A 10,997-nucleotide genomic window follows, 5' to 3' on the forward strand; every position below is an offset into this window, starting at 1 on the left:
TTACCCGGGTTAAATAACACCAGTGGCTTCGAGTTCAAGAAAATACTGGATATATTTACTTTTTTGGTGGTATTATACGTGTTTTTTTTTAAGATTGAAGTTAATAAAAATTACTTGTGCGGGTAACTAGGGTATAAGCGAAGAAAACTGAACATTGTAGTGATCACAAAAATAACTGAACATTTTCTGTAGTTTAATTTAAGGTACAGTGTGCTTCGGCAAGTGAATTTAAGTTTGCGTGAATCCATTTTATGCCTAAATTGGCCCTAAATTTAGGCTAAATATGCCTAAAATTATGCCTAAATTTTATGCCCAAATTCCACCTCCTGAAGCGCGCACTCCTTGGACTGACTTATTGGACTGACTTAAGACTGACTTATTTGGTTCAAATACCTGGGTGTTTTTAAGTCGGGCAAATTTTGCAAAATTCCTTATTTTCAAAAGAATAATATTTTTTTTCAGAAATGGCTTTTCTCAGGAAATTACGCTGGGAAAGAGAGATTTCAAGCCTCAAGCCCCTCCCCCACCCCCAGAAACCTGAGGATTTGTACCATTTTATCCTCTCTTTTCTAGAGAATCTACATATTATAGCGTTTTTGTTGAAGCTTTGTCCACATCAAACTGTTGTACCCCTCCCCAAATCATATGCACTTAAATGCCTTGCTACTTTTGCCTTATCCCAAAATCAAAAATTGTTGCCTATTGGATTAACTGATATTGACGAGATTGGACTGAGTCTGATGTTTAAACAGTTTTAAGCTCTAAAATTAGAAGGCCCAGTCAAATCTTAATTTTCTTATTAAACCCCAATACCCTTTCGAAATTATTTGAAGGTATTTTGTACCCGGATTTCTTTCACGTTCCTAAAAAACGGACTTATGCAGCTAATTTTGTTCATGACGTAAGGGGTCACTGAACATTTTCCATCCGCTACTTATTAACTATAGATTGGGTGTGGCTCGCTTTGGTCGCCACAAAACGGCTTAGATATAAAACAACAAGAAAATCCGTTATCATTATAGTCATATCTTAGCTTTCTCTGATTTCAGTTCTCATCAAAAATTTTCAAAATGAAGCTCCTGGTAAGTGTCATTTAAGTTTTTTTTTTCATTAGATCTAGCCAAAAATCAATGGAAATATGTACTGCCATTGTTCTTAAAGAAGCCAGTGGCTTAGAAAAATTTTTAATTAGTAATATGAAAGAAATAGATAGCAGCTGTAATTAAATTGCTACCTGCTGCTAAAAATGCAGATACATGTTAATATGGTATTTACGCGCCATGATATTTAATATTTATGCCCCTGCTAACGAGACAAGGTTTTAGAAAGAGGGGAGGTTTTAAATTCCTAAACTGTGCTACACCCTTCAAATAATACAATTCTGAAAATAAATACCCCCACTTCAGCCCCCCCCCCCAAACAAAAATGATAGTCTTTTAAGTTTCCTGACGTACATTTCATTTACAGAGAGATCGAGTCCTTATCCTGGTGGGCTGCCAAGCTTGACCCTCCCCCCTCCAAAAAAAATGTTTGACTGATATAAAAGTAACAAAAAAGCATATAAACAAACGTTTCACAAACAGGGGGTTTGGAACAAACGTTCCAAACCCCCTAACCCCCCCCCCCTGGATACGGACTTTCCCACTCCCTTGCATATAACAGTAGAACTTAGGGGGCTTCAGAGGTAGCAACGAAACTATTATGCGTGACAATTTATTTATTTATTTATTTTTAAGTTTATCTTCAGTGTTCAATTTAAGTTTAGTTCCTGTATTCATTTTAGTAATATCTCCTCGTTTTAGTTTTGGCTTTTTAATAAGCTAGTTTCTGCTCGTATCGTCTTTTAGATTAATTCTTTATTTTTACTGAAACGGTTTATTTTTTTAAACATAACCTTATCAAAACGCTACCCTTTCAGCAATGTATTTTTTTCTATTACGATATTCTAATAAGTTTAGCAGTGACTTAATAAATCAAATCTGAGGTGAAAATAACATCAAATAAAATTACTGTTGAAGATTTTGCTTGTCAATCGTATGAGCTGAATTTCAGTTTTAAAAATATTTCGCTTTTAAATCAATTGTTCATTTTGATTTGTAAAAATTATTTTTCAAGTCGGTATTGAATATCAAACAAAAAATTGAGTACTACACTGCAAGAGTACCCAGAGAAACTTTATCTAGGTGAGGGGGTTTACAAAAAGTTTACAGAATAGGAGGTTTGAAAAGGATGTTTTCTTTCAGAAAAGCATTAAATTTTTGTACCATTTTGAACGTTTTGATTCCCCCCCCCCTCGTTTCGGAACCTTTCAGGACAGGCTTTTAAACCTAATTTGTAATGCCTTTAATATCATGGAGATTACGTTAAATCAAATTATAAATGTTGTGTCATTATTAATACCTTTTTAATTAATTAACAAAGTCATTCACGTATTGAGAACTTGTTGAGTTACAAAGAAATAAAGGGACGCAAAAAAGAGATGGGGGCAAAAAAAAAGACGAACTTCATAACAAAAAAAAAAATTAAAAATAAAAAATCAGCCGAGACAGCTCTCAAATTTTGTGCGTAATTTACTTTATTTCATCACTAATTACTATTAAGCTAAGTCAAAATAAAATCTTAAAATAGTTGCACAAATTTTACTTTAAAATTTCCAGCTCGCAGCAGTATTGATAATGGCAGCTGTATGCTACGCCGATGAAGAAAAGAAGTATGTTGCAGTGCCATATGCCGGACTACCAGTTCCTGCAGCCTATCCCTATGCATTGCCATATGCTGCACCCCTTCCTTACCCTTATGGATATACTAGCTACAGGTTTTCCGCTCCAACGTATACAGTTAGAAGCAGTAAGTATTGAAATTTTTGTGAAAATTTTAACTTGTTCTCGTTCCTTTAGTTTTTATTTCGATTTAAATGTTTGCAATTTGATTCACTAATTTAAAAGCTTTAAAAAATTTAAAGCAAGGCAAGGATTTTTTGAGCTGCTGTCTAAAACATACCAAAATTTTCAAAGATTTGATCTTATTATTAAGAATAAAGTTATATTCTACTAATAACGTACACACTTTTATGGCCGCTCTTATGTTCGTTTCTCGACTCAACATTCCCCAAATGACGTTGTAAGAAATAGTTTTATGAGCCATAGACTATGGTAGGGAAAACTTGTCTATGATGTAGGCTCAATATTAAGATTAAAGACGTATTCAACCAATATAACACATGTTGTTACAACCACTTTTATGTTCATTTTTTATTCGATTTCCTTAAGCCCAAGTAATAAAAAAAAAAAATTATGAACTGAGGACCTTTGCTAAGATTTGCGTTTACTATTAAGCGTAACTATATATTTAATACTTATAATAGAAATTATAAAATAGAAAAACGGAAATAGAAAATAGAAATAGAAAAATTATAATAAAAAACCATTATTAACAATAATAATAGAAATGTAAACGCATCGTCAATAAGGAAAGTAACCTTTCTTGTTCTCTTTGATTATCCCCTTTGAAAAGATTGCTTCTGAGATACAACAGATGCAGATAAAATTAAATAGAGTAAGCTTTTACAGTATACCAGTCTAATGTAGCTCTCCCCTCCCCTGCTTAAATCAAACCGGTTCAGCTCAAACCATTTAACTCAACTCCAGTTAAACTCAACCGTCATTTAACTCAACCCCAGCTTAAATTGGCCCCTGTATAACTCAACCCCAAAGGAAAACAACACTCATTCGACTCATCTCCGTGCAATTCAAACCTCAATTAACTCAATCCTATTTAGCTAAACCTTCTTGCAACTCCACTCCCCTCCAATTCAACCCCATTTAATTTAACCCCGATATAAATCAATCCCATTTACTTTAACTCCCATTCAACTCAACTCCAATTAGATTCAATCCCTGTAATAAACTAGGTTAGGTTGAACGGGTTGAGTTGAGTGGGAGTTAGGTTGGAGGCGGGGGGGGGGGGCAGTTGCACGGGTGTGGAGCTGAACGTGGCTATTGTCCATGATGATTGAGTTGCTCGTGGGTTGAGTTAAATGGGGGTTGGTTTAAATGGGGATTGAGTTAAATGGGGGTTAATTTGAACGGGGTTGATTTGAATTGAGCTTGAGCTAAGTTTGGATTGAGCTATACGAGCGTTAGGTTAAATGAGTTGAGTTAAATGGGTGTTGAGTTACTTGCACACCCACAAATAACTACTAATGAAATGCAATTTTTACCTTTCATTTTAATGCAACAAGTTTCTCAAATTATTGAATTGAGAGAGAAAATAAACTTTTGGGCCAGATTGTCAGGTAAAACCAAAACTTTACATTTTGCTTTTAAATTGTTCAACCTGCGAGTCAAATTGAAACTCTTTGTAAAATTTAGTATTATTATTTTTTTTTTTTTTTTTTAAGTGTTCGTTGCACAGTTTCCTTATACTTACTCTTAAATTGCTAATTAAATTATAAAAAATAAGTTTTTTAAACTGAAAGTGAAGAGGAACACTAGAACTTTAAACGAACAGAAAATATTTCACATATGAGGGGGCTGCCTCCTCCTCAATACCCCGCTCTTCGCAGTAAAGTTTTTAAGCACTTTTTAAAAAGTTATTCTAATGAAACGGTCCTTGTGTTTCGGGATTCATTCTTTAAGAATTTGCACAAAAGGCGTAACTTTAGCGTAAAGAGCGGGGTATTGAGGAGGAGGCAGCCCCCCTCATACACGGAGTAAATTCTATTTGTTTTAAATCTTACAGTTGCTCCTTACTTTCAGTTGAAAAAATTTCTTGTTTTTAATTTAATTTCTTGTTGTTCTTAAATAATGTAAGGAAACCCGCCTCTCACCCAATTTAACTCCCCCTCTCCAAGAAACATTCCTCTGTGCAAAGTTCCCCCTTAAAATACTTCCCATTGGAAATTACCCCAATATAATTCCATCCTTGCTGTAAATTCCCCCAGAAAGCTTCTTGCTCACGATTCCACGTGAAAAAATCTCCTTAGCATACTCTCATCAAAAAATACCTTGTTTTTTTTATTTAATTTCTGGTCTTTTTTCAATTTATACCAGAAATCCCCCCCTATGTGAAAAGTTTGTCCTGGACCCTCCTCCTTCCAATAGGGAGTTTCTCCCGCGTAAGATTTCCACATGGACAATTGCTCCTGCTTATTATCCCCCATGAAAAACTTCTCCTGTGGAAAATGAGTAAATTTTGTGTATGATTTCTGGTAAATTTCCCTCTGTGTAAAGTTTTCTCTTGAAAGTTCATCCCCAGAAACTTCCCTTCAAACAGAAAATGCTCCTCGGATAAAACATCCCTCCACCTCAGACCCCTCCCTCCCGATAAATATATGTATACTTCCCAATAACCAACACTATATGTAAACAATGGGCAAAATTCACAGGTTGCAGCCCTTCCCTCCGTGGTTGTAGGAGGTCAAGTACTCCTGAAAGAGACAGTTATTGAATTTTTCGACTACGCGGAACAAAATGGATATCTCAAAATTTTGATCAAACAACTTCAGGGGAAAAGGGGGCATGGGAGGAAGGGTTAGTTGCCCTCCAATAACTTTGGTCACTTAAAAAGGACACTAGAACTTTTGATTTCGAATCAAATGAGCCATCTCATAATTCACTAGGATCTTTGGTTCGATTTGATCACCCCTGAGTAAAAAACACATAAGATCGGACTGTATTTTCATGAATGCTGCATTGGATAGTGAATTTTTAGAATAAGAAAATGAAGCATAATGAATCGCAAAAACACCTAATTGCTGCCGCCTTACTAACAATTAAATTAAAACTAAGAAACCCAATATGCATAGCATGCTGATAAGGCATGCATAGCATGGATACCAGAGATAGGGCTAATATTTTACATCTACTCCAACTTTCAAAACTAATAAGTTTATTCTTCCAATTTCAGGCCACCCCTACCCAGCTGTGAAGCTTGATACTACCCAAGAGCCAGCTGCTTATGCTTCTTATCCTTATGCTGCTTTTCCAACTGCCGCAGGCTATGGTGTTCTCAGGAAAGCTTAATCATTTTGTACTGTTTATTTAATATAATTTATTTCATTTGTATTTTCACTTTGGATTTATTGCAGCTTTTCAGATGATTTAAACTACTGCTACTACTACTAACAACTAACCGCAGCACCAAGCCGCCTGAAGTCAACACAGCTGCGCACGCTCCTCCTCCATCCCAATCTATTCAAAGCCTCCCTATTTACACCCGCCCATGAAGTTCCCGTTTCCTTTAAATTTTTCTTTATGACGTCCTCCCACCCCAGACGAGGACGACCTGCTTTCCGTTTAGACCTAGACGGTTGGCCGAAAAGAACAATCTTCGGCTATCTCTCATCCTTCATCCGCAAAACGTGCCATAGCCACCTCAACCTTTCTTTCAGTATAGCCCTAGAGAGCGGTATTGAACCACATTTTTCATATAGCCTATTGTTTGAAATACAGTCACTCAGCCGGGTACCCAGAGCAATCCTTAAGCAATTTCTCTGGAAAACATCAGGCAAATCTTCCCTTGTTTTTCGGAGCACCCACGCTTCAGAGCCATATTTGACCACTGTCATCACTGTAGCTTCTAATATTCGAATTTTGATATTCAGACTTATCTTCCTTTTCTTCCAAATTTTTTTTAACTGTGAAAAGACACCCTGAGCCTTGGCTATTCTACTTTTGACATCTTCACTGCTCCCACCATTTTTACTAATAATACTACCAAGGTAAATGAAGCTGTTCACCTGATCAATCTTTTCATTACGTAACTTCACCTTTTCATCTTCACTTATTACTAGCCTTAGTGACTTAGTCTTCTTAACATTAATTTTCGAACCTATTCTAGCACCCTCAACTCGCAAAACCTCTAAAACTTCATTCAATTTGCTCAAACTTTCATCTAGGATGCTTAAATCATCAGCATAATCTAAGTCCAGGAGACTTTTTCCTCCCAATTTGATTCCGTGGTCTCACATTGTCTTTCCTGTGCTGCTTAAGACGAAGTCCATTAAAATAATCCATATAAAAAAGGATAGAGCACAAAGCTGCGTAACTCCTGATTTAATACAAAACCAGCTGCTAACCTCATTTCCTACCTTAACCGAAACAGTGTTATTCTTGTGCATAGCGCTAATCCCTTTAATGTATTTTTCTAGTATACCATACAAGGGTAATACCTTTACTAAAACTCTTCTATCAACAGAATCAAATGCTTGCTCGTAATCAATAAAACTGAGGACCAAAGGTGTTTGAAAACTCAGGCACTTCTCAATTATTAACCTAAGAGTGAAATTTTGGTCGACACATCCTCTACCTTTTCTAAAACCGCACTGTTCTTCTCTTAAAGCTTTGTCTGCGGCATCTCTCAGTCTAAGAAGTATCATATTACCAAGTAATTTACTACCTACAGAGACCAGACTAATCCCTCGATAATGACAACACTCACTCTTATCACCTTTCTTATAAAGTGGCTTAATTCAGGTTTTCCTAAAATCATTAGGTACTTCACCTTTTTCAAAAATCATATTCATAATCTTCAGTAACTTATTTCTAACCTCAGAGCCCCAATATTTAAGAAACTCATTTACCACCCTATCGGCACCTGGAGCTTTATTATTTTTTAGTTCTTTTAGTACTTTCGCTAATTCCTCCTCACAAAACAAATCTCCCTTCACATCCAAGGTATCACAAACTTTTTCATTTTTCTCTATATCTCTTCCTTCAACTCTATCACGGTTAAGCAAATTCTCAAAATGTTCGGCCCTTCTCTCTTTAGTTTTTTCCTTATCGCTAATTGCGGCCCCATCTCTATCTTTAACTGGGCCACGTCCGCATTGACTACTCCCTCTCAATTTGTTAACATGCCAGTACAATATTTTACTATTATGTCGTCTAGCTCCATCTTCCCGATCCTCGGCAATTTTATCCATGGCCTCTACTTCACACCTCCTTAGTTCATATTTTAATGCTTTCTCCACTTTCTTTACATTCCTTTTGTTTTCATATGATCTATGACTAAGGTAATTCCTGTACAAGTCCTATCTCCTTTCTATCAAACATAAAGCTATTATTCTTAGCTGCAGTTCTAGCTTTCTTCCCTAATACATCTTCAGCAACTTCACAAATTATTTTTCTAAAATTATTCCAACCATCTTCCACATTATCAAATTTTAAACTCTCAAGTTTAGTATTCAACTGTTCCTGGAAAGTTTCTCTCAAATTCTCATCCTGGAGTCTACCAACATCATAACTTCCCGGGAGGTAGTTACGCTTCCAATATTTCAGCTTTAAATTAACCCTTGACACTACTAGATGGTAATCTTCACTTTTAACATCAATAACGGCACTCCTATATACCCTAGTATCTTGTATAGATCCTACCAGCCTTCAATTGACAATAACGTAATCAATAACGTTAGTTGTCTTACCATTACGAGAGTAACGTGTTAACTTAAGGGCCATTCAATAATCATACACCGTATTGGTTATAACTAGATTGTTATACCAACAAAATTGCAAAAGTCTGTATCCATTACCGTTTTCTTTTCCTGTACCAAATTTACCTAGGCTAGGATACTATCTACCCCTATTTCTACCAACCTGGGCGTTAAATTCTCCTAGTAAAACATGATATTTATACCTGGGACCCTGTCTGTTTGCTCCTGTAACTGTAAGTAAAATTCATCTGAGTCACTAGTATCTCCGTCAGTCAGTTCTACAGGGGCATACACTACTATAACTGATACCCTTAACTTTTTAGTCATAGAACGAGCAATTAGTATTCTATTATTAATACCTTCCCAGCTAAACCAGACTTAGCAGCTTCCTTATTCATCATGAGCCCTACTCCCTGTCTATGTACCCCATCCTTCCTACCTGAGTAAACAAATTCTATATCGCCTAATTTCATACTTCCTACCCCTGGGATATGAGATTCTGAAAGTCCTAATAAATCCAGTTCGAATCGTCCAAATTCGTCAGTCAAAATGTTGATAGGATAGTCATTTTTTAATGTTGTAACATTCCAGGTTCCAATTTTCATGTTCTTTAAATCATTGAAATTATTTTAGCCTCAGGAAAAGCAATGACCCCGGATACCAGTGCAGGAAGGAGATCACATATCTTCTCAAGTCTACACCAAAGTGCTTAAGCCAGCTTATAACCGGACAGCAAGAAGTCCCTGGGACCTCCATGAATGGGGGCTTTGTGCAATCCTGGGTCACAATATGGTTTTCAGCTCTTGGTGATGCTCTTGATGCTTTTATATTCATGCCTACAAATACTACGGGGAGGCAGCCCATAATAGATAAATTAGCTAGGAAGAGGTTTTTCAGCCCGAAGACGCCCATCAAAACATACCAAGCACCAGATTAATTATTCATTAGTCAGGATCCCGTGCGAATGCTGTGTCTTTTACTAGGCTATAATTTCCTCGAGGGGTGCCACTCCTCAAGTAGGAATAGAGTTGACCACAAGGTGCCCAGTCTTGCAGGTACCCCGAAAGGGTCGAGGCAGCCCTTTGCAGAGGCTGTTGTCCATTTTCCTGCGCCCTGCCGCAGATGTCCTCCTAAAGAGGATCCTCCCGCGATGGTGTTCTCCGTCACCGTGCAATTTAACCCATTTGGGGAAAAAGTCCAATAGCTCCCGGTGTTCCCATGCAAGGAACGAAACTATCCTTTACAAAGAACGGAAATAATAACCCAATTCACAGATCCTATTCAATAGAAATTTTTAATTATGCCAATTCTAAAAAAAATAAAAAATTCAACAGCCTTGAAATTACTAGAGACATTGTGTAAAACTAAAAAATGTAGTAATTAAACAAAATGCTAAATAAGGAAAATAACAGTTTTCTCAAATACAAGCAGCAAGTCGACAATAAAGACTCTAATATATGAAAGAGAGAGTGAAAATTATTAACCAATAACGAAAATACATAAAATATATAACATGCATTACAAGTTGCGTAAATTTAAGTTTAGAAGTGGCCGTCAAAAGTTTTGCCAGCTTGATCAAATACGATGTTCTGCAGTTGTGCAAGAAAGTCAAACGAAAAGTTTGCACATTGACTCAAACTGAAAAATATTTTTGGACCCATTGATTGTAGGGTGGATAAAGGTTAGGAAATAAAAATTTCAGAATGTGTTTTTCTTTCAACGAACAGTGAACTGGAATCCTTTGGTAGCTCCGATCTCATCCCTTAAACCAAAGTTTTTAAAAGTAACTGTATTTTTGAAATAGAATGAAACAGAAAATGACAAAAATAGTTATGAAACATGGGAGGCAAAAAAGGCAGATATGGTTGGTTAGGGGGAAGGGAACTCTGAAACGGAAGCAACGTAATAATAGTTAAAAATTAATTTGCAACATTTATATTTTTCTCCTTTTAATCTTCCGGATTGTTATCTTCCTTTTCACAGCATGCAATTAATAAAACACTTTTCATAGCATGAAATTATGCAATTATGTGAAATTATGCAGTTTTCATGCAATTATGAAAACACTTTTCATAGCATGCAATTAATATTATTGGATTCCTGCAGGCACAATTGCAAATTTGGTTGAAGCGAGATTTTTAGGATCCCTCAATGTAAGAGCCAAGTATTTCATTCAGGCAAGAGGAGACATGTTTCAGATAAAAATTCTTCAAAAATGTAATATATTGACACGAAAACTTTTTTATAAATGAAAACGAAGTAAAGAATTATACAATAATCGTACAGGTAATCTATATTTAAATGTGTCTTAATTGTGAATATTTAACTAAAAAAACGTTTAGAAAAAATAAATGCTCCTAAGTTGAAAAGAAATATGCAAATTTGGTTTTAAAAAAGCCAAAATCAATATCTTTCTGGGTTATATACCTACTCAAGTGTTTTCATTATCCTTTCATCAAATTAGTGCCTCAAAAGGACTAGTAAAGGTGAGCCATGCCGCGATCTCACAACTCCATTAGTATCTATGTATTTAAATGCTAAAATTTCTTAGGGATAATTTAAGCTA

The 10,997-nt window shown here is 35.9% G+C and overlaps 1 protein-coding gene across 1 annotated transcript; it reads left to right on the top strand.

The window, feature by feature from the left end:
• Positions 1-967: 967 nt before the first annotated feature.
• Positions 968-6,065, top strand: LOC148949785 (uncharacterized). The gene is made up of 3 exons (XM_089093091.1): positions 968-1,082; positions 2,658-2,847; positions 5,908-6,065. Exons 1-3 carry the CDS (start codon positions 1,071-1,073, stop codon positions 6,021-6,023), a joined length of 318 nt encoding a protein of 105 aa, XP_088949217.1. The 5' UTR covers positions 968-1,070; the 3' UTR covers positions 6,024-6,065.
• Positions 6,066-10,997: the final 4,932 nt, after the last annotated feature.

The sequence above is a fragment of the Artemia sp. Qi Xiang Cuo genome, chromosome 8, assembly GCF_049724085.1.
Source record: "Artemia sp. Qi Xiang Cuo chromosome 8, ASM4972408v1, whole genome shotgun sequence".
Lineage (NCBI taxonomy): Eukaryota > Metazoa > Arthropoda > Branchiopoda > Anostraca > Artemiidae > Artemia > Artemia sp. Qi Xiang Cuo.

Excerpts from the sequence above, each read along its gene's own strand:
- LOC148949785 (XM_089093091.1), top strand. Across the intron at positions 2,848-5,907 it reads AACGTATACAGTTAGAAGCA|GCCACCCCTACCCAGCTGTG; the intron begins GTAAGTATTGAA and ends TTCCAATTTCAG.